This window comes from Mustelus asterias, chromosome 5 (assembly GCF_964213995.1).
Source record: "Mustelus asterias chromosome 5, sMusAst1.hap1.1, whole genome shotgun sequence".
NCBI classification, from domain to species: Eukaryota; Metazoa; Chordata; class Chondrichthyes; order Carcharhiniformes; family Triakidae; genus Mustelus; species Mustelus asterias.
In genome coordinates, this window is record NC_135805.1 from 111,704,524 (window position 1) to 111,731,847 (window position 27,324).

General features: G+C 43.6%; 1 protein-coding gene across 5 annotated transcripts in view; it reads left to right on the forward strand.

Moving 5' to 3' along the window:
- pxdn (peroxidasin) overlaps window positions 1–27,324 on the forward strand; it is a 248,988-nt gene that overhangs the window by 197,007 nt on the left and 24,657 nt on the right. For all 5 annotated transcript variants that reach the window (XM_078213208.1, XM_078213210.1, XM_078213209.1 and 2 more), the window contains 8 exons: window positions 346–504; window positions 1,068–1,180; window positions 5,549–5,705; window positions 6,127–6,235; window positions 8,393–8,550; window positions 12,995–14,498; window positions 16,607–16,741; window positions 24,997–25,205. In XM_078213208.1, coding sequence (XP_078069334.1) covers window positions 346–504; window positions 1,068–1,180; window positions 5,549–5,705; window positions 6,127–6,235; window positions 8,393–8,550; window positions 12,995–14,498; window positions 16,607–16,741; window positions 24,997–25,205 — 2,544 coding nt within the window. The remainder of the gene's footprint in view (window positions 1–345; window positions 505–1,067; window positions 1,181–5,548; window positions 5,706–6,126; window positions 6,236–8,392; window positions 8,551–12,994; window positions 14,499–16,606; window positions 16,742–24,996; window positions 25,206–27,324) is intronic.

Below are 27,324 nucleotides of genomic sequence, written 5' to 3' on the forward strand. Positions count from 1 at the left end.
ATTTGCACGTGTGTCTGTTTTCAGCCACAGATCGTTATCCCAGAGGAGGCATCAATTATCCTTTTGTTTCTCTCCCCACACCATCTATAACAGGAACCCACTGGTTTTGTATGTTTACACACTTTGGGTATGGGAATTATTGGCCTCGACTAAATTGCTTGGGTCACCACACACACTCCATAAACCCATGTGTTGCTGATATTGTTGACATATGTCTCTTCGAGTAATAAATGGGCTGACTTAGTGTTGTGTTTTTTTTAAATCTTGTGCAAACAGTATTGCCACGCTGGTCACAGAAATCTGCTTAGTTCTTGAAGTGTAATAGAAATCCTCTTTGGCTTATAGGCAGTCCACTTCCTGGGGACAGGCGGCATATGGTCCTATCCACAGGGACACTGAGGATTTCCAGAGTTGCCCTTCATGACGAGGGACAGTACGAATGTCAAGCTGATAACATTGTTGGTGCTCTTCGAGTTGCAGTCCAGCTAACTGTACAACGCCGAGGTACTCTTCAGATCCACTGCTACAAAATGAGTCACAAATTAATGTAATTAACTGTAAAGGAACTTTTTGTTAAACCATTTTTGTTTGAAAACCTTAGTGCCAACTTAGTAAGAAAAATGATGTTTGCTCTGTTTTGTTGGCCCTTGTGTTTGCTCCTTTTACATTTAATGTTGTTGCGCTAAGAAAAGACATTTGGGTCAAATGGATTCTTGAATTGAAATCTGAATTCCGAGTCCTCTATAGAATTAGATAGAATATACCAACAGTGATGGACAAGAATAGACCATTCAGCCCATCCCACAGCAGTGATTTCTGGTGAATTGCAATATGTATATTCCCAACCTCAGCAAAAGCCATGAGGCAAAGAATACGATAGAACCAAGGCCAACCAGATAGGAATCAATCTGCAGAACAAGTTTGGAAAGTTTTGGCTGTCTTATCTTGTTGGGCACAGATGTTGGGTCACTTCAGGAAGAAAATATCACAGTAAAATTCCTAACTTCTTCTGTTTGGATCACCGTAACAACATTCTTTTTTTTTCCTTTCCTTATTGGGACCATCAGTAACACTGGTCATTACGAACATCCCAGCTGATCTGACCGTGGCAGCTGGGTCTGATGTGCAGATTCCCTGCAGTTCTCTGGGTGAACCTGAACCAACTGTAACCTGGAGTAAGGTAATTGCGAACCTTGATAAAAGCTGTTTGTTGAGGTAAACCAAGCCACATTTTTTAAAAAAAATACCTTTTCTAAAGGCCTCATGCATTAGAGATGGCCTTACTCGTAAAAATGAAACTAAAATCATCATGTGGCAGCATATTTACTCTGAATGCTATTGCTGAGCATTCTGCCTGATAGACATACAGAGGTTATTAGCAGCTCCAGGGACCCGGGTTCAATTCCCAGCTTGGGTCACTGTCTGTGTGGAGTTTGCACATTCTCCCCGTGTCCGAGTGCTCCGGTTTCCTCCCACAGAGTCCAAAGATGTGCGGGTTAGGTGAATTGGCCCCTTAATGTCAGGGGAACCAGCGAGGGTAAATGTATGGGGTTATGGGGATAGGACCTGGGTGGGATTGTAGTCGGTGCAGACTCGATGGGCTGTATGGCCTCCTTCTGCACTGTAGGATTCTATGATTCTATGCGTTGTAGATCCTGGGTTTTACTTAGATGTTTACATGTTGGATGATAGGAAGCTGGAAGGACGAAAATGATTTAGGGTTTCATGTCAAGAAGGGTGGGAGAGTTGTTACAGTTTCATAAAGCCCTTGTTTGATCATGTCTGGAATACTAAATTTAGTTCTGGAGTTCACGCCTCGGGGAATACATTGCCTTTGGAAGGCGTGCAGTGCAGATTTACAAAAATGATATTGGAGCTAAAAGGGTTATAAGGGTTACAAATGTGAGGTGATGCATTTTGTTCGATCCAATTCAGGTGGGAGCTACAAAATGAATGGCAGAACCATCAGAAGCATAGACACACAGAGAGATCTGGGAGTACAGGTCAACAGATCCTTAAAAGTGGCAGTACAGTGGAAAAGGTAGTGAAGAAAGCATGTGGCTTGCTTGCCTGCATTGACCGGGGCATCAAGTATAAAAGTTGGCAAATTACGTTACAGTTATATAAAACGTTGGTTAGGCCACATTTGGAATACTGTGTCCAATTCTGGTCACTACACTACCAGAAGAATGTGGAGCCAGGAGGGGGAGTACACAAAAGATTTACCAGAATGTTGCCTGGCATGGAAGGTATTAGGTATGAAGAGAGATTGAATATACTGGGATTGTTCTTCCTGGAAAGACGGAGGCTGAGGAGTGACCTGATGGAACTTTATAAAATTATGAGGGGCATAGATAAGGTGAACAGTTGGAAATTTTTCCAAGGGCAGAAATGACAATCACGAGGGAGCACAAGTTCAAGGTAAGGGGGGAAAAGGTTCAGCAGAGATGCTCAGGAAAAGATTTTTACACAGAGGGTGGTAGGAGCCTGGAATGCATTGCCAAGTGAGGTGGTGGAGGCAGATATGTTAGCGACATTTAAGACTTATCTGGATAGGCACATGAACAGGCAGGGTATAGAGGGATGCAGGCAGTTGGTCTAGGTAGGACAACATGATCGGTGCAGGCTTGGTGGGCCGAAGGGCCTGTTACTGTGCTGTACTGTTCTTTGTTAGCTTGTAAGAACAGGTTGCATAGACTAGGATAGTTTTCCCTTCAGTAATCAAGATTATGGATTGATCTAATTGAGTTATTGAAGATGATAAAAGAATTCAGTCGCGTAAATAAAAATAATTTATTTCCCCCAGTGGGTTGTCCAGAACAAGGGGCCACAACCTGAAAATTAGAACAAGGCTTTTCAGGGATGATGTCAGGAATTAATTCTTCATGCAAAATATTATTTTAAAAATCTGGAATTCTCCCCAAATAAGCTGTTGAGGCGAGGTCAATAGAAAAAAAATCAAAAGTGAGATTGATAGATTTTTCTCTTGACTAAGTGTATTAAGATATATAAAAGGAGTGATGATGACAATTCTCCATGATTTACTTGGATAAAATGGGCTCGAAAAGCTAACTGGCCTTATCCTATTGCTAGGTTGGTACATAGGAGTATGCAGTAATGGAAAAGTCTATTGCAGTGCACTTGGGCAGTTTGAAAGCTTCAAAGACACAGTAATGTATCTCTTAATCCTCTTGATTTCTTCTTTTGCCAAACGTGCGTAACATACAAGCATTCTTCATCCTTAACCCTCATCATCCTAGTTATCTACATGACAAAACTATTTCATTTTACTCGACCTTGCAGTTTCTCCTCCTCCTATAATTTTCATGATAAGGAAATATATATTTTTCTACTTTTTGCATTCAACAGTGGACTTTTTGATTCTTCCTGAAACGACTATGATAATAACACTGCCCAGGAATGGTTTTCCCTACTTCAGGCCTCCACTAACCAGCATCTGCTCAAATCATTTACTATGGTTGATTTGACTATGACTACAGTGGCTGAAGTCAATATCAAACCATGTCATAAACAACCCTGCAGTACACATATCTGTCTTTCAGCGACCTGAGACAAATCCTATCCCCAATACACCATTAGAATAGAACTTTTAATCAATGGCTTAAACGGTGGATCGTTTTTCCTGTGCTCCCACCGCACAGTTGCCTCTCGGGTCCCTCTCTATTTGTCACAATACAATCTGGGTGTTGTAATTTCTTCAAAGTGGGATGAGTACTGAACATCAGATCATACCTTTCTTTCCTGTACGGAATTTCTCATCAGGAGCTGGAACTTAATGTTTTTCCATGTGGTTGTCATGTGACATAGTTTGTCAAGGAGCTCTTTGATTTGTTCAGAGGAAGTTTAATACTAACTCTCACAATGCATAATTATTTTTTTCAGCTTTTCTACTTCCTCTGGTCTAGGTCTGTCTTTCTTTCTCTCTCTCTCTCCCCTTTCCCTCCCCCCTCTCCAAATCCACATGAATGTTCTAGGCTGCAGTCAAGACCAAGGGACATTTGTTATTCAAAAATGGTGAAGTAAGTTGTGGCTCAATTGATAGCACTCTTGCCTCAAAGTTACAGATTCAACCTCTGTTCCAAGGGCTCCCAGCAGTGGAATTGCAGGCAGGACGGGACAGGGGGACTGGACGGGGGCTGGGGGGAAGGTGGGGTGGGCTGTGGCTGTATAATGCCATGAATGCCCTGCTCGCTGCCCATCTGCCTGCCCCTTCACCACAATTTTACCAGCAATGGGGAAGGCTTGCCTTCCTATGGGCCACTTGAGGTCCTGTCATGCCCAATTGATTCTGTCCTAAAAGCTTTCACTGCATGGCCTGGTTGTGGCACGTGCCATAGGGATCCTTGTGAAGATGCATGACTTTGCCACACCCTCCCCCCAAGGATTGTACTTTCTTGACTAAATGCCCTTTGGAGTGTCCTCTGGTCGTGAAAGCCACTATATAAATACAAGAGGTGGCATAGTGGTTATCACTGCTGCCTCACAGCACTAGGGACCTGGGTGGATTGGCCATGTTAAATTGCCCCTTAGTGTCAGGGGGATTAACAGGTTAAATGCATGGAGTTGCAGGGATAGGGCCTGCGTGGGATTGTTGTTGGTACAGGCTCAATGGGCCAAGTGTCCTCCTTCTGCACTGTTAAGGATTCCTTTTAAAAAAAATTTTTTGGGTATTGGTGCCTTTTTCCAGAGTTATGCAAGTCATTTGAAGGTAAGTTATTAGATGTTCTGTTATAAATGTTGATGTTACCTGTGTACACCAGTCTCAAGAGAGAGAGGAAGATGATGAAAGGAAACAGTTTTGAGGAATTAATTTGACCAACTTGATCGTATCTGTGGTACTGCTCATTACTCAGAAATGGTAGCTCTAGGAAAAGAATGTCTTGCATTTCAGACTGATACTGCTTGATTTTGTTTGCATTTAATCATTTGAATACTTAACTTATCCATTTATCAATTGAGCCACTAATGATGATTTGAATGAGTTATGAATTTTCTGCCGAAATATGGAAGCATGGCGTTCAGAGTCGTGGACCTCGAGATATGACATGTTTTTATGGTGTGTTGCCTCTGAGACAATGCTTTGAGGTTTAATGTCAGGGAGGCCTGCTACGTGCAAGATTTTTAATTAAATAAGTCACTAAATTTTGAGAGTTAACTAATAATAACCAACTTTGTTAGTTATTTATATTTGCATACTTTTAGCCTTGTTACCATTTAGCAGTGATCTGGTGCAGTAATTTTGCTGTGTATATCCTGGTAACGCTGTTATACTGGAAAATTTCAGTCGAATATATTTCCTCACTTTTGCAGCCCTAAACCTGAAGTGGTCATTAATCTGGCTTTACACATTTAGCAAGCCTTGGTTCAGTCAAAAAATACAAATCTACCATTGCATGTTGAGTGCCTCTAACCTGCAGAAGCTGTCAGTCGATAATCTGCTAAGTTATATCAAAACATTAGCTGAAAGAATGCAGGCCCTGTCAGGGCTGTGTAAGTATACATTAGTGACGCAATGTTTTCAATATAGGATGGAATTCAGATTACGGAGAGTGGAAAATTCCACCTTAGCCCTGAGGGATTTCTTTCAATTCGCGATGTTGGACCTGCAGATCAAGGACGATATGAATGCATTGCCAGGAACAGCATTGATCATTCTGCTGCTAGTATGCTGTTGACTGTGGTTGGTGAGTTTAATAAATGGGCTTGCTGGTTATGATATTACTAACATTAGTTGATGAGACCATCCAGATGATTTTTTTTCCATTTTGTTCACCACGCTAGCGAAACACATGGATGCCGTAAGCACTTCCTTGCCATTCCATTCCCTTTTTGATTTGGTGTCTTTACTAAGTTTTGTATTTTTTCATTTGAATATTTATGAGTTAAAAACCAAGGCCTGGATCGTCCCCTCAGGGTCGCAGCTTGACTACAGTGAAGGTTATGTGTTACGTTAAAATAAATAGCCCAAAATATGCAGCCGTTAGCATTTTTGGAGTGAATGTGTGGAAGCTTTTATTCGAAGGGGAAAACCTACTGTTGTTGATGCAAAATTAAAATGTTGCCTAAAATGCCTCAGTCATGTCTAACTCCCGCTTATCCCACCAGTCCCAGACATTGTTCGAAGTGGAGACACTTTTGTCGAGTCCTCAATCAAAGAAGCTATTCATAGTGTTGACAGTGCCATCAACTCCACTCGCAGAGATTTATTTGAAAGGTAAAATAAAGCTCTACTGATATATCACATATCCTGCTGGTCTGTTGAGCATGCCTCTGGAATTTTTTTTCCAAAGTTTGGATAATGGTTTTTGACTGGTATGCAGAATTTTTTGTTTTAATTCTCGTACCTTTGGAATTTTCATTTGCGGTTCCCTCTACTCCTCCCCCAACCCCCACCAAAAAAAATGGTTCTCAGGTGAAAGGTTATTGGAAATTATTCATGCTAACGAATCACAATAGTTATTACTTATTCCAGAAGTACTTTAATAAGTTCCCAATCCCTTTGTAGAAATACCTGGTGTGGCACTGAGAGACGGTGTTTACCTATCCGGCAGCCCTCATAGGCTCCCAGATGTATCCAAACCTATGAAACACACACTAGTATCTATTGTCAGGAAAGAATAAACTGTTAGTGATTCTTTTTTTTAGATGTAATCGTGGGCGGCACAGTAGTTAGCACTGCTGCCTCACAGCGCCAGAGACCCAGGTTCAATTCCCGACTTGGGTGACTTTGTCAGTGCAGAGTCTGATCATTCTCCCCGTGTCTGCGTGGGTTTCCTCCGGGTGCTCCGGTTTCCTCCCACAGTCTGAAAGATGTGCTGGTTAGGTGCATTGGCCATGCTAAATTCTCCGTTAGTGTATCCGAAAAGGCACCGGAGTGTGGCGACTAGGGGATTTTCACAGTAACTTTATTGCAGTGTTAATGTAAGCCTACCTGTGACACTAATAAATAAACTTTTAAATGATGGAATGGCATAAATAAGACAATTGTGTTCAGAAAAAAAACGTATGACCCATGGAACTGGGCTTGATATGCAAGGTCTATGTTGCAAGTGGTGTGCAAAAGAAAACCCCCATTCAGTAATAACTGAAGAGAAATGAAGTGCTGGTGAATAATAGAGTGTAGAGTGCTAAGTTGAGTTAGTCCAAGTGTGCTGTGGTTATTTTTTTGTAATTGCCTCACTACATCAGCCTTCGCTGTGTTTTTGTATGAGATTTTGGTTAACATGAAAATGTGACGTTTCTTATTTAAAGTCAGAGGTAGAGTGATTTACCCCCCCCCCCCCTTTCACATTGAGATGTGGCAGCTGGAGCTTTAGTTTACCAGAAGTCCTGCAGTCTCACTGGGGGCTAGTGCATTTGCAACTTGTTCAGTAAGTCTACTGCTTCCATTAAGACAGTCCAGAGTAATGTAGGTCATAAGGGAAAACAACTTTGTGAGAAGCAGATGGGGAACGAGCCAAAGTCAGGAAGTGGAATAAGAGAGAATCGACAAGAAGAAATGTGTGTTTAGAATTTTCCATGCATCATTGCTTCCACATTGTACACTCTGCTCCATGATTTCTTTTATATATTCCACTGAAATGCATTCCACACATTTCATAACTCGGGATTAACAACACGTAGACTGTTTGGTCAGAGTGGTTCATTTTTAACATAAAATTGTTTTACGACTTCTAGATTCAGCTCGGGTAGGGAAAAATATTATGCAGATCAGCAAGAGCATCAGAAATGAAGACTTTTGTCACTTTCTGTGTTTACACTTGTTTACCCTGTTTTCTTATTTAACAGTGTCTCCTTTTTTTTCTTATCTTTCTAACCATGTTGGACGATATAGTGCAGGTATAGTATCAGCTGTATTAACATTTTATCTGTTCTATAAACTTCCCTTGTACCAAATATTTTTGATGCAGCATGTTTTGATGCTATACATCTGTTAATTTTCTCCTTTAAATTACATTTTAACCCTTTGATGGCCAGAAGGTGTTGCATAATTTAACACCGACACATGGTTTGAGGCCATTTGATGCAATCTGCTTTGTGTTATGTTCAGTGTTGTTGGTCTTTGTACTTTATTGCATAAAGACAGTCTTTCTTTTTAACATTTATTCACCTTCTTTCAAAGTTCATTTATTTATGAATGTAACTAGAACAAATGAAAGTACAAAAAAAATCATTGCCATAATGCACTAGAGCAAGGTAGTTGAATGAGCAGAGATAGTTTCAAGATATTTCTTTCTCTCTTAAAGAAAGCCAGAATATATTAAGCTGAATTGCATTTATAAAATCCCAGTTTTATTAAACAAAATCAATTGATTTTTTGTTAAGGGAACACTAATGAGATGTTCTTTGTCTAAACGTTGCTCACTCACAGAAGGCCCCAAACCCCAAATGAGCTGCTTGCCTTATTCCGATATCCACGACTTCCAATTGTTTTTGACCTTGCTCGAGCGGGGGAAATTTTTGAACGAACACTGCAACTCATTCAGGAACACGTCAATGATGGGCTGATGGTTGATCTGAATGGAACAGGTCAGTATACCCATGGTTGACTTCAGGTTGAAATACTTTTAAATAAACAACCATTGCCAATAGCTTACTCTTCAAAAGTTACCTTTCCTGAGGCACATGTTAATTTGCAATTTAACATGTGCAGTGTTGTTTCCCCACAAAGCTGTTCTCTCTAATGGGCTCAGCTGACATTTATCCCTCAACCAATGCTTAAGTCAGATAATATGGTCCAAGGTCCCATTGCTGTCAATGGAATGTTCCTGTGTACAAATTGTGTGCCATGATTCATACATAACGGCAGTGACCACTCTGTAAAAGTGGCTGTGAAAGAAAGAATTTTATATAGGGAGAAATCAATCTTACTGGCTTTTCACGCCGGTCGATCGGTGTGGCGCCCTAATCATCTGGGCTCACTTGCCTGAACGATCTCGCCGGTGGAGGTCCTCACTGGCAAGGATCACATCTGTTCCAGATGTGACAGCCTCACTGGTCCATTGAGGCCCCCCTGGTGGTTAGGGACAGGGTGGGCAGTAACCCTTGGGCAGTGCCAGCCTGGCACTCTGGCACTGCCCACTGGGCACCCTGACGCTGCCCACTGGGCAAGGGACAATGCTAAGAAGTGGGGAGGGTGTGGGGCCCAAGGGGAGGTAGCGCATTGGGGCTGCACACTCTTGCAAGTATGGTAAGATTAGATTTTTTTTTCTCTCGCCAAAAAAATGGGCAGGATTCTCTCCCATTTTCACGCTTGTTCGGCACTTAGAATTTTTTTGGTAAGCTCACCCCCATAGTGTTTTTTGTTACCACTGGAAAATCTCAACACGCTGCACTGTCAGTGAAGTACTTTTCAAATGTGGCTGCTTTTGTGCTGTAGGAACATAACATCCAAACTTGCACAGCAGACTCCCACAAAGAGCAAAATAGACCAGGCAATTTGTTTTTTGTGGTGTTGATTGAGGGATGAATATTGACCAGTACGTCAGAAATAACTCGCTGCTATTCTTCAAAATAGTGCCGTGGGAACTTTTACATCAGTTTGAGAGGGCAGACGGGCCAACAGTTTAACATCTCGTCTGAAAGATGCACCTCCTGCACAAACTCGGTACTGAGCTGGGCTGTCAGCCTTGGAGTTTTTTTTGTGCTTGAATTCTGCTGTGGGACTTAAAATCACAACCATGTGCATTGGGTTGTACTGTGGATATAAAAGTTTCAAATTTAAAGTTTTCATTCTTGTGTTCAAATGTTTCGATGACCTTGTCCTTTCCCCTTTCATTGCAGTAAATTCATGCATTTCTTTTCAGTTTTGAGAGTTAAAAAGATTATAATTGTATCATTGCAATCATTTCCCTGTGGAAATAGGTGAAAATGCTTACAGGCAAATTTCTGTCATCGGCCCAGTAATGTTTCAGCACTGCGTAATCAATGTCATGCAAAGTAGATGAGTATTGTCATTAGATTCATTCCAATGCATGATAGTATTGGTGCAGTCGGTAGCATTTGATTGAGAGTCAAATTTCAAAATAATGGCCAGGATTTTGTGCCCATGTTTGCCGCAGGCTCAAACAGCGACATATATGGGTGCAAAAAAGAGTCGAAAAGGTGCCCAGGGAAGGCCGGGAATCTCTCTTTTAAATAGATCAACATCTAATTCTGGGGCTTCCCCCTATCCCGACATTGCTGACTTTTTCTGGCCCTGCCCTGCCGGCGTGATAGTGCGGGTCACACCCCCAGATTTCTTTCTTCCAAGCGCTGCTCAGTATGGTGAGAAAAGCTGGCTGTGCAGCCAGCAAGCTACACACCACTTTCCTCGCCTGAGCCAGCACTTAGAAGAAAAAAGGAAAATTCCACCCAATGACTTTGTTTGAGGACACTTTGACCAGTTATCTTAAGACAATGTTTTGTTTTAAAATAACTTTCATTCTAAGGTATACTCGGGGAGAAAAATGCAGCTTATTATGCACCCCACAATCTTTTGCACACTTTGCTCTTGCAGCTCTGAGATTTTCTGTGGTCCCATGAATTTAAGGGTTGGGAGAATTTACATGTTCTCCATCTGATGGTTTTATGGTAGCCTGGTATGGTACAAGTTCCATTCATTGGTACCTGATTTTTTTTTGGTGATGGATATTGCTTATATCATCCAAGGGCTCTCGTAGGAAACAAAGCAAAAATATTGCAGTGTAACATATTACAGAAGCATCAACTTGGCCAATGTTATTCCACAATCTTTGGAGATTAATAGGGGGGCTTTGACTGCCCACGACAAGTTCCACACTCCAGCACACTTTTATTATATAAATAAATTTGGGTTTGTGTAACAACATCATCACTGGATTCTATTAATTTTCCTTTAGAAATGATCAACTATCTGATTTGGGAGCTGATTAGAATCCCTTGGTGCTTTGAACTTTAACCAAAGTTAGGTAAAATATTTACCTTATCTGAGTTTAAAAACTAAACATTTTCCAATAAACTACTGGCTATAACATTTTTGTGTTTTGAATTTTGTATTTAAACAAAGGAATCATAAAGCCTGACTGAGAAAGGGGAAGTATGCATCCTTAATTTTGCACAACATACAACTCTGAAAAGGTAAATATTTTACCTAGGTTTGGTTAAAGTGTATTATTAAGCTCAAAACACCAAGAGATACTAATCTGCTCCAAAATCAGAATGTTGACAGTTTCTATCTTCCTGTGATCTCTGGCTGCAGGCTGTACAATATCACTGAGATAAATTTTGTCTTCACTGGAACTCACGAGCTGTGTTTGTTTACCTTCCCCTCAGTTGTCAAGATCTTTGTCCCGAATGTAATCATAAGTATGTTGCAATGAGCCCATTGTGTGTTTATTGTTAAGAAATGTGAGCAATCTCATTGCAAATGTCTTGCTGTGTGACGGTGGTCCTCCCAGTCCCCTCGCATTTCCCGACTGCTCATGACAGCAGGTATTTTCCATTTCATTAATTTTAGTTTTGCATCATGTGGTTCTGTTTGTGGACCTGGGTGTGAATTCTCCAATCGGAGAGCTGTCTTCGCACCTCCCAGTTCTAATGTTAGATTAATCATGTTCTTGTTTCCTAACCCCATTACTCAAACTCTAAAGTTTGGTAGTTGTTCAAACATTTGCGAGCTGGCAGCTGCCGTTTATTTGGGAAAGGTGCTGAAACACATTAGTGAAGCAGTTTCCATGAAGTTTTATTCTTGAATGAACTTTGAGAGTTTCTAATACCTCTAGTTGTTCGCTTTGATTAGCACACAATGATCAAATCATTTAATTGTTTTAAACCATCGATCTTGTCAATGTTTTCCGTGTGCTCATTTCCAGTGAGTGCTTTTAGTCACCGTTCCTTGTGGACTTTGCTCTTGTCTTGCAGTTACTTAGCACAACTCACTGGGTTCTTGATGCAAATTGGAAACGACAGCAATTGGCAAGCTACTGTTAACAGGGAAACATGGGGGCAATAATGGTCTCAGCAGAACTGGCAATTGGAAACCTAAAGCTAAAGTAAAAGCATGCGGCACCTTTTAAGCAAAGGGTGTTGAAACTACTACAGTGTTTTTAAATAAAAGGCAACACGAGAAAAGGTTTATTTCCCTGTTTCCCCAGTTGTTTGACTGTCGAGGCACATGCTGAAGTGAGGATTTGATGGTTATCTGTTTGCTTAGAAGCTAAAATGTTTTCAGAAGTACACCATTCACATTCCTGAGGGTGAAAGTAGCAAATAAAGAGTTACCTTTTCAAAAATGCATTTAATTTGCATTTAAATGTTACATATTTAGCACATTTAAAGAGTTATGTCAACGCTAATACAATATTTAAATAGTAAGCAGTGTGTTTTGGATTGAAAATAGCTAACATCTCTCACTATATCTTCAGTTAACTGAAACCATAATACGCCACAACTTCCTTTTATGTAGTACCTTTAATGTAGGAAAATATCCAAAGGCTCTTCACAAAGGTGCAAAGAAAATAAGGGGATGCCAAACCAAAAGAGAAGTTAGGAAGGTTTTTAAAAGCTTGATTGACGAGGTAGGTTTAAGGAGTATCTTAAAGGTGACTGAGGGGTTTTAGAAAGGGAGTTCCAGGGCGTAAGGCCAAGGTGACTGACAGAATGGCTGCCAGTGATGGTGTTAAGGGACTGGCTGATGTGAACGAAGGTGAAGCCAGAGGAATGGAAGAATTCAGCAGATGGCACAGTGTTTGAGAGTCAAAGACAGAGTTTTGAGCCTAGGAAGGGTTTGAACACCAGAAGGAGAATTTTAAATTTGAGGCATTGGGATACTAAGAACTGATGCACGTCATTGAAGACCAAGTGATGGGGGGATCAGAATTTGCCCGTGATAGTTTACAAACAGAAGAATTTTGTGTTTAAAGTGATGGGATTTTTCTGTACAGTTAATAGTGGATATTTGATTTTGCTTTCACATGTGACAAATGTGATTTTAATTTGCCTTTTCTTTCAATAGGTTTTCGCTACAATGACCTTTTGTCTCCAAGATTCCTGAACTTGGTTGCAAATCTGTCTGGCTGCACTGCCCACCGCCGAATCAATAACTGTTCCGACATTTGTTTTCATCAGAAATACCGATCGCATGATGGGACATGTAACAATCTCCAGCACCCCATGTGGGGAGCTTCCCTTACAGCCTTTGAGCGCCTTCTAAAATCAGTCTATGAAAACGGGTTTAATCTGCCAAGAGGAATCAATCGAAACCAGTTTTACAATGGATTTCCTCTCCCTCTACCTCGCCTCATTTCAACCTCTCTGTTAGGCACTGAGACCATTACGCCTGATGATCAGTACACGCACATGCTGATGCAGTGGGGTCAGTTCCTCGACCATGACATAGACCTCACAGTTGCAGCACTCAGTCTTTCCAGGTTCTCAGATGGTCAGCACTGCAGTTCTGTCTGCACCAATGATCCACCGTGCTTTCCTATCTTGGTCCCTCAAAATGACCCCAGAGTGCGTAATGGGGCGCAATGCATGTTCTTTGTACGCTCCAGCCCTGTCTGTGGGAGTGGAATGACATCTTTGTTAATGGAGTCTGTGTATCCACGTGAACAGATCAATCAGCTGACTTCTTATATCGATGCTTCCAATGTCTATGGGAGCTCAGATCAGGAAGCTGAAGAAATACGTGACTTGGCTAGTCAACGAGGCCTGTTAAAGCAAGGGATAGCCCATCGATTGGGGAAACCCCTTTTACCATTTGCTACTGGTCCACCAACTGAATGTATGAGAGACGAAAATGAGAGTCCCATTCCTTGTTTCTTGGCTGGAGATCAACGTTCCAATGAACACATGGGTTTAACTAGTATGCACACAGTCTGGTTCAGGGAACACAATCGAATCGCTACTGAGCTGCTAAAATTAAATCCACATTGGGATGGTGAGACAATCTATCATGAGTCGCGCAAAATAGTTGGTGCCCAAATGCAGCACATAACCTATAGCCATTGGCTACCTAAAATCCTTGGTGACGTTGGAATGAAGAAGTTTGGAGACTATAAAGGCTATGATCCTAATGTTAATGCCGGAATAGTGAATGTATTTGCCACTGCAGCTTTTAGATTTGGGCACACACTTATCAATCCTATCCTTTACCGCTTGGATGATATGTTTCAGCCCATTCCTCAAGGTCACCTTCCTCTTCACAAAGCATTCTTCTCTCCATTCAGGATAGTGAATGAGGGCGGCATTGACCCGTTGCTGCGAGGTTTGTTTGCTGTACCAGGGAAAATGCGAGTCCCAACAGAGCTGGTAAATACCGAATTAACTGAGCGACTTTTCTCCATGGCACATGCAGTGGCACTGGATCTAGCTTCTATGAACATTCAGAGAGGTAGAGATCATGGGATCCCTCCTTACAATGATTACAGAGTCTACTGCAATCTCAGCTCGGCTCATGATTTTAAGGACCTAGAAAATGAAATTAAGCATCCACGAATTAGGGAAAAACTCATGAAGTAAGTGAAACTGTTTTGATAGCTAAAACGTTAACAGATATCATTAGTAATACTTTTGTAAATGTGATCCCCCCCCGCCCCCCAACCGATTTTTACAAGGACAGGGAAGCCTTGTCGCCTTTAATGACAGAACTTTATTTATACCTTGTTGATCTGCTGTTGGCAGCTGACCAGATGGCAGACTGTCAGGGCAGCAAGGAGAGATCAGGCCCATCAAGGCAGGTGGAGGTAGATCCACTGAGCTGGGGAGGCTGAAGACTTCCCCGAGGAGGGGGGGCGGGGCGGCACCCATCTCCAATCTACTGCAGAATTTTCCAATCCCTGGGGTCACTCCTGCAACACCAATTAATTTCAAACTAGGCTCGCATTTGTATTGTAGGATCCCAATTTAAATAGGTTAATAAATTATTTCATGCCAAGTTGGAGACATGTTACGCAGATTTCACATTTTAAGACCCCAGCCCTCCTCTGTCTGTTTTGGGTAGAAATAATATTGAGACCAATGATGTGAGAGCATGGTTTAAGAAGGTCCATTTTTATTAATACTTGCAGTTATCCTTCATTCCCAGTGGATTAGATTGATTGGTCCAACATATAAAAGCTAAATGGAGGCCAGGTTCCTCCCAAATAAATTTTAAGCGCCGAATTCACATAAAAATTGGAGTAAATCCCACTTTTTTAGTGGGATTTTCAAAATAAATCTCCCACGCTTTGAGCACTGCAGAGTGCACTAGCATGAAGCTGCTTAAAAATCAGTGGGCAGGGCCTATTCCTGATGGAGAGACCGGCAGCGTAGCGCTGAGCGGGCCACCGTGCATGTGCTGATCTATCAGCACGTAGATCGGTGCGTGCGTAGTAGCCCCGCACTGCCAGCCTCCCGATTGCTGGCCAGCCCTGTGACTCTCACTGGCCTTCCAGACATTTCTGGGCTAGACCTGACCCTGGCCCACCTTGATCTCCCCCGAGACTTCAGTCCCGGGCCCACTAATGATATTAAAATTTGAATTTAAATACTTAATCAGCTCCACACCGATTTCCGGCACAGAGCTGACGATGCCAGAAATCCGGCGTCCGGAGATGTGGTGCTCAGCGGCGAATCAGCTAAACAGCCTCCGCTTATGTCTCCCAGCACAGCGGGCTGGGAAAATCCCCCCCATACCCCCCATAGAATTGCTACATATTAAACTGATGTACATATTCACCAGTGACCATCCAATCTGGATGGCCAAAGAACATAATTGCTCCTTGAACTTATCTCACAAAAAACATTTGTCATAGAGTCATACAGTGGGGGAAATAGGTTAATAAATCACTTCATGCCAAGTTGGAGACAATTCAAATTTTAAGACCCCAAACCCCCCTCCACGTGTTTTGGGTAGAAATAATATTGAGGCCAATGATGTGAGAGCATGGTTTAAGAAAGTCCCCCAGGCCTCGGTTCTCCCAGTGCCCTTCGGCCCATCAAGTGTGCACTAGCCCATTGAGTCTGCACTCGAGTCATTTGAAAAATTATTATTCTGACTTGAGATACGGGTATCACTGGCAAGGCTGGCATTTTCTTCTGGTCCACAGTTGACCTGGCTAAGTGGCTTGCAAGTTTCAGGGGTGAGCCTCAACAGATGAACTTAGGACAGTTTGAATAGTCGATGGAGGGTGGGGGGAGGTGGTTGTCCAGTGTCACATATAGACCAGACCAGTCAAGATGATAGGTTACTTTTCTTAAGCAACATCAGTGAACCAGTTAGGGTTTTACGACAATCCAACACCGTCATGGCTACTTCTCAGAAAATGTTATGGAGGGACTTGCACTCGAGTTTCCCAGATTTTTAGTCCAGGCCACTGGATTACTACATGCCATAACCGCTACACTCCTGCACCCCCTAAAATTTAAGGAACTGATTTAAAACGTCAGTGTTTTCGGCTTGCCAAATGCACATATAAACAAAGAACAAAAAATAGCAGATGTTAAAATCTGAAGCAGCAAATGTTGAAAACGCTAGCAAGCCAATGAGTATCTGTGGAAAGAACAGATGAGTTACTATTTCGGGGTGTAGAGCCTTTGTCAAAGCTGTGTGAAATGTTTCTCTTTCTCTCATTGATTCTTACAGCTTATATGGTACACCCTTGAACATAGATCTGTTTCCTGCATTATTGGTAGAGGACTTGATCCCTGGAACCAGATTGGGACCTACACTTCTGTGCTTGTTAGTTACACAATTTAAACGTCTTCGTGATGGCGATAGGTAAGCTGCAACCCGCGTAATATTGGTTTGTTCTGTCTACTTTAATCAAGAAGGAAAGCCTTCATTATCACATTTAGAAGCTCTAACTCAGTGGTATATAACTACAGCGAGAGAATCATATCCCTGAGGAAGATTCTGTTTAAAAAAAAAACATGTGGTTTTTGAGTTTCCTATTAGTCCATTGGGTAAAGGTCGTCTGCTGTAATGCTCTTCAGACCAAAAACATCCCAGCTTTGACTTGCTGGTCTGTGTTTGGACTGCAGTTGAGATGCTACCATTCAGTCGACTGCAGTGCTCGAGTGTAGAAGGGGGAGAAATCATCGCAGGTTCCTGGTGCAGATTCCAGTGACCCATGCTGGATTGACTATAAGAAAGACTTGTTCTTGTGTAAAGCCACATTTCATTTCTCTGAAATGCCTTGGGGTACTTCATAGACAATAAATCACTTTGAGACACAGCCACTTCTATTATGTAGGCAAGTGCAGCAGGTATTTTCCTAGAAGTGAGATGAATATCTATTTGGTCGATTGTGTGGAGGAAGAAATGTCTGGATCATGGGAATACTATTATTCAAAAAATATTATGGATTTTTTCATGTGCACTTGAACCAAAGTTAGATCAGGCCTTAATTTAACACCTCGATTCTCCCATCCTGCTGCGTTAATTTCTTAGCACAGCGGGCCGGGAGACTGTCGCGTCAGCCGATTCCCGGGGTTTGCGTGCGCCTTCACGCATCTCCTAGTGCCAGATTTCCAGCGGCGTCTGTTCTGCGTCGGAAATGGGCCAGGGGGGCAGGAGAATTCGGGAGCGGAGATCTCGGAAGTTCTGCACACGTGTGTTTTGAGCGACTGTCGGACATCACGTGCCACTGATGGCTCTGGTTCCGAAAGGAGACAGTGTGACACCTGTGCCATTTGTTGTAGGACCTGGCACCTCTGGGCACGGGGGGAGGCACCCACTCCCAGTGGCTGTGAAAATCACAGCAATCGTAAACTTTTATGCCACCAGGTCCTTCCAAACCACCTGTGGAGACCTTTGTGGCATTTCCCAATCATCCGTCCACAAGTGTGTGAAGGAGGTCATGGATGCCCTGTATGCCTGGGCTGGCCAGTATATTAAATTTTACCTGGACCAAACCCAGCAGGAAGTCCAGGCGGATTTGCGTCCATCTGGGGGGGGGGAGGGGGATGCCAAATGTGCAGGGCGCTAGAGACATTGCCCTCCAGGCCCCATTCAAGAATCCAGGAAGATTCATGAACAGAAAGGGCTTCCATTCAATAAACGTGCAATTGGTGTGTGGCCATCAGCTGAACATCATGCATGTCTGCGCCAAACACCCCGGCAGTGTGCATGGCAGTTTTATATTGAGCAGCTCTGATATCCCAGAGGTCTTTGAGGAGGAGCCCAGGGTACAGGGGTGGCTCATGGGGGACATGGAGTACCCGCTTCGGACTTGGCCAATGCTGCCTGTGCAGAGGCGGAGACCCGATATAATGAGGCCCACGTTGCCACCCATTCAAACATGGAGGAGTGCATAGGGCTCCTCAAAATGCTGTTCATGTGCAGGGCCCTGCAATATAGCCCCGATATCGTCCCGCATTATGGTGGTGTACTGTGCCCTACACAGCCTGGCGTAGCAGTGAGGAGATCTTTTGGAGGAGGAGGTCGTGGAGGCCGACCAGCCAAGCGTCGCTGTGGAAGAGGCCACCCAGCAGGAAGAGGAGGGGGACGAGGGAGAACGATGAGCAACACCACACAGCGCTGGAGGGCTGGCGGCAGCAAGGGTCAGGCATGCGAGGGCGGCAAGGGAGGCCCTGACCACACTAGTGTGCTTTGAGTGACTTTGGTCACTAGGGGCCTGTGTTGCCACATGTGGGTTCCATTTCCACCCCCTCCCCCCAATCCCTTTGGAGTCATACAATCTCCTGCAACATTGTAACACCAGAGTGGTGGGACTGGGTACGCTGTGTTAGTGAGTTTCTGTGGCAGGCAGGAGGGTGATGACGACTCGCTAAGCACCACTGTAGTGATGCCCTGGTGCAAACTAATCTGACTCCTACTTGAGCTCCGTATGCACTAGGCACCTGGGCCCACATCTGGCTGGTGGGTAAGGGAGCAGTAAACCCCCATGCAGGGTTCCAAGGTGGGTGGGGTGGGGGGGGCTGTGGAGGGAATCTTTTGTGGGTTCTGGGGATACCATGGCAAATGCTGTAAGTTGCTGCCAATGCATGCCACTCGCTGTAGCCAGTGAATTATTTGAGCGCCTTGATTTTTACAGCAGCAGTGCGTTGAGGGTGCAGGGTCCCTCAGGCGACCATTGGGGTAAGTACATTCCTGTTAGCGGCTAATCAAAGACAAATTAGTCACAGGTTTGGGGGTGAAATAACATATATTGGTGCCAATAAAAGTGCCTTCAAGATAAGTGATAATATAAAAACATGCAAACATGGGACTTTAAAGTGTCTAAATATTCTATCCAGCTAGTGTTGCCTTTCACCTGTACCATCTTAGTGCCGCTACAACTTCTTACCATCTCAGTGTCTCCCCAGGATGTACATCGGAGGTGGAGGTGGCCAGCTGCCTACTGTGCCCTGTGGCCCGTGATGCCCTTGGCGATCGTCCTCTGGAGAGCCTGGACCTTGAGGGCCCTAGCCAGCTTTCAGGAGTCAGGGACGTATCCATGCCATCCTCGTCAGCTCGCTGCCCTTGAGATCCCCTGGTGTCAGGAAGGGGGAGTCAAAAGTTGCAGCCACAGCCTTCAGGGTGGAAGGCCCCAGCACGGGCTCAAGCCCTTCCTCATTCCTCGGGGCTACTGTGGGCCCCTGGGTCGTTCTATGGGACGGCGGTGCTTCTGCAGTGAGCTCCAGAAGCTCTGGCATCATCCGGCCCTGCCAATCCTGGAGGACCACCTGTGTTCTTGCCATGGTGGCCAAGCCCTCTGTGATGGCCCTCTGAGACAGGGGCCAGGCTCTGCAGTCCTTCAGCCATGACCCTCTGTGATTGGGCCACGTTCGCAAAGGCTGCTGCAATAGCCTGCTGTGTCTCAGCACTAACCCGCTGGGTCTCCTGCAAGCTCTCGAGCCTCCCAGCCAAGGACCGCAGAATCGCGATAAGCTTGTTGAGGCCCTCAGCTGTGGTCTGCTGTGACTCCGCCATCGCTTGGAGCCTGCCACGCATGGTGAGGATTTCCTGCCCTAGGCTTTCTGCCGCAGACGCCACCCTTGCAGTGTTGGCCTGGGAGCCATGCAAGACAGACAATAGCTGTTCCGCCTGAAAGCTCTGGGACTCCTACCAACAGCTTCGTAGTTGGTCCAGTGTGGCCGTCAGCCCCTCCTGCATTCTTTGGCTCTGTTACTGCATCTCCAGCAACTGAGGGAGAAGTGATATCGGAGACCAAACATGTAGCCTGGGGCCAGCTGAGTCCTTGCCTCTGGCAGGCCCCCGCATGCCAAGGCCTTGGACATTCCCTCCTCCACCCAATGCACATCAGCAGATGTGTCATGTGCACCAGAGAGTGACCCAGATGCCTCACTACTAACTTGACCCACTGATGTGAGAGTCTCTGGGATGGTGAATTGCAAGGTGGAAGCTGGCGCAAAACTGGTGCTGGCCTCGGAGGTCCCTTCATTGGCTTCCTCTGAGGAGTCCTCCGAGCTGTCAGGGGCAGGATGGGTGGGAGCAGCAGTGGGGGCCACGATGCCAGATGGCCCAAGCACGTCGGGGTCCCTTCCTGCAATAGAGGACGCAAAGTTAAGTGCAAGGGAGGGAGAGGAATCTGGGCTGCATGCAACTTACTTGAGATTTTTCCAATAAGTGGAGGATTGGCAGGTGCTCACTTCTATGCTCCAGCCTAACCATGCTGTCTTAATGGTCAACATCCCCTCCTGTCCTGCAAGCTCACTCCTCAAAGGGGGTGAGGACCTGGATCTTAGGCACATCACCCCCTGTCTTTGCCGTCTCCCCGGCAATGATGGGCATTCTTCTCCTGTGGGGACAGAAGGAGCTGTGTGAAATCTGATGGCACAAGTCCTGCAGGGTATCAGGGAGTGGCCCTCAGAGAGCAAGCACTGCGATACTCTTTGGGGGGGGGGGGGGGGTGCTTGGGGGTCAGGTAATGGGAGCATGTCGGGTGCTGGGAGTTGGGGGATCTGGGGGGCATTTTGGTTGAAGATACTAGGTGAGGTTAAACACTCACCCTTGCTGCCCGGATGAGGTCATTCAGTTTTTTTGCAGCACTGCTTCCCGGTTCTCCTGGCCAGTGTCCTGGCACTAACACATGCTGGCACCGCCACCCAGGCTGCGTAGCCATCCCTTCCCCTGGGTCAGTGCCCTACTGGGGAGGAAGAGGGTGTCCTGCTTTGCCTCCATTGCCTCCAGCAACCTGGCCAGATCATCATCAGAAAAATGGGGAGCTGTCTTCCTGGAGGCCATTTCTTCCTGCACTGCCTGCCTGTCTGTCCATGCTGGGGTTTTTATTAGGGCTTGTTAGGGCAGATCAGTTGCAGGCAGTTTGGGTGAGTCACGCGCCCGTTAGAGCATTCCAGCAAGTTTAATGTAGTTTGCCTTGTTATCTTGGAGGGGAAGCCAAGTCAGCACTGCAGGTGTGCCAGGGGGGGTGGGGGGGCCGGGGGGGGGGGGGGGGGGGGTGGAGGGTGAAATTTGTGCCTCTGATGATCGGGGACGGGGGAGAGACAGGGTCAGGTCAGTCAGCTATTGGGGCCAGGGGGATAATGAGGAGACCATGTGCAAGGAGGTCTGGGGGGTTAGGGGGGTCAGTAATGTAGAGAGCGGGTCTCCAATGTCTGTGGGGTGTGGGAGAGGGTGTATCTGGGGTCTTTGCCAGGAGCGCTGCTTATTGTTTTGGCTTTTGCTGCGTATGCACTGTTTGTGGCTCCAATCTGAGCTGCTGGCTGTTTGGTGAATTAAACCCCACCCACTGCCACTGGTGGCTAGAAATGATCTCGTCCACTTTCTCAAAGACTGAGTGCATAAGATTCGGCGTGAAAACTCACCTGGAAAACAGATCAGGAATTCTCCCGCTTTCACACTTAGAAAAAATTTCATAAAATTCTGCCCAGTAAGTGGACCTTTGTGCCAGTTAGGTCCAAGGCAACCAATAGGTTTTTAATTGTAAAAAATACAAGTCAGGAAGGTAACCGGTCTTTATTACATGTTTTCTTACGGGACAGTAATCTTCATTGAGCATTAACACCATTTTTAGGAGCACGTTGGAAGTGCAAAACAAGTGAAAGCTGTATTTTCTATTATCTTCCACAGTTACCTTTTATTTATTCATGTAACTTTTTATTCCCACTTAATAGTACTTCCATTCAACATGTACAAGATTTGGTTATGTAATCACTAAGGAGAAGCAACAAATTTGAGATTGGGTAGTACCCTGAGGTAACCACAGATGGAAATGCTTCATCTTCCCCACCCTGCCCTTTGGATGATCTTTTAGAGTTTGCTTTACACCTCGAATCCATCACCCCCAGAGAAATCAAAATTAGTTTCAACTACATTCACTCTGTCTCTCGGTCATTACTGGGGGTGACCACTCCTGTCAAAACTCTAATCCATACATTTATTTTCTGGAGATTTTATCGCCCATGTGCTTCCCTTGCACCCTTTCCTGCTTCCATCTCTTTTACCTGTAACTTATTCAGAATGGCATGGCATGTGTCTTCACCTACACAAAATCCCATTCTTAATCACCCTCCTCTTCCCAAGTTCTGGTGGCATACCTTTCTCCAGTAAGGTCAAATCCCTCCATTGCCTCATTCCAACCCTGTCTTGAAGTTGTAGATTCTTTCTTTTTCTTGCCCTCTGTTCCTCCGACAGGGGTTAATTGTTTGTTCTGACTGGCTCCACTGCATCTTTGGCTGCTTCCGTAACAGCTCTCTGTAATAGCCTTTATTGTTCTTTTCCCTGTGTCACTTTCAAAAGCCGCCCGTCAACTCTTTGGTCCTTTGGAGAATGAGAAGGGGGACGTAATAACTGGAAATGAGAAAATGGCCGAGGCATTAAACAGGTATTTTGTGTCGGTCTTCACAGTGGAAGACACAAATAACATGCCAAAAACTGATGACAGGAAGGCTATAGCAGCTGAGAACCTAGCAACTATCATTATCACGAAAGAGATAGTGTAGGGCAAGTTAATGGGGCTAAAGATAGACAGGTCTCCTGGTCCTGATGGAATGCATCCCAGCGTACTAAAAGAGATGGTGGGAGAAATAGCAAATGCACTAGTGGTAATTTACCAAAATTCACTGGACTCTGGGGTGGTTCCCGCAGATTGGAAAACAGCAAATGTGATGCCACTGTTTAAAAATGGAGGTAGACAAAAGGCAGGTAACTATAGGCCAGTTAGCTTAACTTCTGTAGTAGGGAAAATGTTTGAATCGATCATCAAGGAAGAAATAGCGAGACATCTGGATATAAATTGTCCCATTGGTAAGACGTAGCATGGGTTCGTGAAGGGAAGATCATGTTTGACTAATTTGGGGGAATTCTTTGAGAACATTACATGTGCAGTGGACAATGGGGAACCTGTGGATGTGGTGTATCTGGATTTCCAGAAGGCATTTGACAAGGTGCCGCACCAAAGACTGCTACATAAGGTAGAGGTGAACGGTGTAATGGGTAATGTGTCAGCACGGATAGAGGATTGGTTAACTAACAGAAAGCAAAGAGTGGGGGTAAATGGGTGTTTTTCTGATTGGCGATCGATGACTAGTGGTGTGCCTCAGGGATCAGTGTTGGGACCGCAATTGTTTATGATTTACATGGATGATTTGGAGTTGGGGACCAAGTGTAGTGTGTCAAAATTCGCAGATGACACTAAGATGGATGGCAGAGCAAAGTGTGCAGAGGGCGGTGAAAGTCTGCAAAGGGATAATAGATAGTCTTAAGTGAGTGGGCAAGGGTCTGGCAGATAGAGTACAATTTTGGTAAATGTGAGGTCATCCACTTGGTAGGAATAACAGCAAAATGGACTATTATTTAAATGGTAAAAAATTGCAGCATGCTGCTGTGCAGAGGGACCTGGGTGTCCTTGTGCAGGTATCTCAAGGAGTTGGTTTGCAGATTCAGCAGATAATTAAGAAGGCAAATGGAATTTTGTCCTTCATTGCTAGGGGGATGGAATTTAAAAACAGCGAGATTATTATGTTGCAGCTGTATAAGGTGCTGGTGAGGCCACACATGGAGTACTGTGTACAGTTTTGGTCTCCTTACTTGAGAAAGGAAATACTGGCACTGGAGGAGGTGCAGAGGAGATTCACTAGGTTGATTCCGGAGTTGAGAGGGTTGGCTTATGAGGAGAGACTGAGTAGACTGGGACTATACTCATTGGAATTCAGAAGAATGAGGGGAGATCTTATAGAAACATATAGGATTATGTAGGGAATAGATAAGATAGAAGCAGGGAAGTTGTTTCCACTGGCGGGTGAAACTAGAACTAGGGAGCATAGCCTCAAAATAAGGGGAAGCAGATTTATGACTGAGTTGAGGAGGAACTTCTTCACACAAAGGGTTGTGACTCTGTGGAATTCCCTGCCCAGTGAAGCAGTTGAGGCTACCTCATTGAATGTTTTTAAGGCAAGGATAGATAAATTTTTGAACAGTAAAGAAATTAAGGGTTATGGTGAGCGGCGGGTAAGTGGAGCTGAGTCCGCAAAAAGATCAGCCATGATCTTATTGAATGGCGGAGCAGGCTCGAGGGGCTAGATGGCCTACTCCTGCTCCTAGTTGTTATGTTCTTCTCTTCCTGGTCAAGCTTTTAGTCTATCCCACAACTTTTGTTTCTCTTTCCTTCTGCTTTATGATTACTTTATCTGTTTCCACTTTGTAAAGTGGCCTGAGATGTTTACAATGCATAAGCAGAACAATGGAAATGTAATTACGACTGGATACATATGATTAACTTGTTAGACTATTTTACAATCCTCTGGTGAACCAGAACATTTAAACACAGCATATAAATGTATTTACAATGACATTTCTGAGCTGTTGACATCTATTGCATTTTGGTTGGATGTTTTTGTCGAAGGGCAATTGATTTAAATTTCAGTTTGAAATTTTGCCAATTTAATCAATGACGTTAAATCACAAGAAACAAATCTGTTAAAAAGAGCAGGGAATGTTGAATTAAGGATACAAGACACCCAAAAGGCATCTGTAATGAAACAATGAACTGAAGAATCTTTGCAGATCTTAATAGACTTAAAATTATTCTTTTTCCTATGGGCTAACAGGTTCTGGTATGAGAATCCTGGGGTGTTCACTCCAGCCCAGCTGACTCAGATCAAGCAGACTTCCCTTGCCCGTGTCCTGTGTGACAATGGAGACAACATCACCAGGATACAGCCTGATGTGTTCAGAGTTGCAGAATATCCCCATGGTTATCAGACCTGCGATGATATACCAAAAATTGACTTGCGGATGTGGCAAGATTGTTGTGAAGGTTTGTAATTATTTAATGGGTGACATTTGAGTGCTGGGTGGACACTTGAACGTTTAGAAGCTATTTTGTGATTTATAAACAGTCTATAAGGAATATAAGGTGGAATTTCTGCTTAGCAAGACAGTTCCCACACTAAATGTGAATAATTCTTTGCATCTGTTGTGAAAGTTCGAACTGTTATAACTGCAGTCATGGTTTAAATCAATGGTGTGAAGCTTGCAGGCTAATTTTAACATTCCGTTGTGGAGGTTCTGCATTCATTACAATTTGTTCTAACTTCCATGCTTCCCAAAATATCCAGTTCAGTGGTAAGATTTTTTTTTAATTGAATGCCAGGAAAAGGGTATATATATATATATATATATATTATATATATATATATATATATATATATATATATATATATGTATATATATATATATATGTGTGTATATATATATATATATATATATATATATATATATATTAAAAGTTCAAATGTGAATTCAAGTCTATTTTTATTATTATTTCTGCAGTTTCTATTTTTCATTTTGGGAGCGTGGAAGTTTCTTCCACAATGTATTCCCCTATATATAAAAAAAGTTTTACCGAAGAGAAATGTGAAATAATTGCTAGGAAAGATGACCAAGAACATACAAGATTTTAAGTCTGGAGAAATTACAGCAGGTTGGACAGGTTTAGACATGGCATTCCAGAAAATTTGACCAAGATGACTACTTTTTGGTACCAAGGTTAAAATCCTTTGCAATCTGAGCAACGGCTCAATGGGATGTGTAAGCAGAATTTATTATGCAGTAGGACATGGTGTGACTTTTTAAAAAATCATGATCAAGAGATTTTTTAAAATCATAATCTCTGCAGCTCGTAGCCTTAGGTGATGTCATTGTTGGGAGGAGAAAAAAAACTGTGTGGAGCTTAAGTGACAAGAGTTGTTTTTAGTTTTGTTTTGGCTGCAGTGTTGGAAGCATAGCTGAAAGAAGTCTCTTTTTATTTTGAAAGTTTTATCAGATAGCTGAAAGCACATCTTATTGCCATGCTGCAGTAAAGAATCTATATTTTTGGTGTTTTGGGGAGCTAATGACTACAAGTTGCTCTGAGTTTTCAAGATCATTTGAAATCAGCATTCAGTCCAGGGAACTGGATTCCAGTATCATGTGAGCTTTAGCCTGTGCAGTGATAAATCTGTTTAAAAGATTTTGTTTATTAGATTTTGGTTTTAATTGGAACATATTAGAGATTCATTAAGAGTTATACATTATAGTGGTCGTTTTGTTTCTTGTTTGTAATTGTTGAACGTTCTTGCCAATTTTCTTATTATACATGTTAACTATATTCTTAAATAAACTTTGATGAAAGCTCCCTAGTGGGTCATTTGAATCACACCTGGAGTGAAGCATCACATGCTTATTCGAGCAAATTCAAGATGCAAAACTTATGATTCGGGCGGGCTTCATAGAACAATTTGGAGTTTCTGACCTTGAACCATAATAGTGGTGGACTGTGGAATTTTGAAGTTTATAAAGGTTGTACTCAGGAATCTGACAAGGGCATCATTAAAGGAATGAAGTAGATTGTTGCAATTGAAGTTTCTAAGGTTATTATGTTTCAGGATTTTAGCTTTGAATTTAGGGGAAATGGAGAGGGTCATGTGACCGGTCTGCAGGCTGCTTGACAGCAAACCTGGGTGGTTTATAAGATTGTTCGAGACCAAAGGAAGACTTAAATTGCTTCACTGAGAAGGTGATGCAAGGTATTTACACTTGGAGACAGTGGCAGCAGCCTCTGAGCTTGCAGTGATAGACACTGTTTCCCAAAGTTCCAGCAAGATGTTGCAGGTATCTGGTTGTAAACAGTTGTGCTGCAAGCTGCCCATTTGCTTCTAGGATGAAAGGGAATTGGGTTCAAGGGTAGTTATTTGGCATTTCTATCTGGATGCAAGGATGATATGTTTCACGTTGCTATCAGGCGCATGGCAGAGGAAGCCATTTTTGAGATCAGGTAACAGGCTTCCCTCCACTTCCCTTGAGGAATATAACAGACAGGCAGCAGCAGTTCTTTATGGTCAGCAGAGAAAAAAGGCTGTTTAACTTTTCGAGCTACCACAGTCAGATGTGGGAGG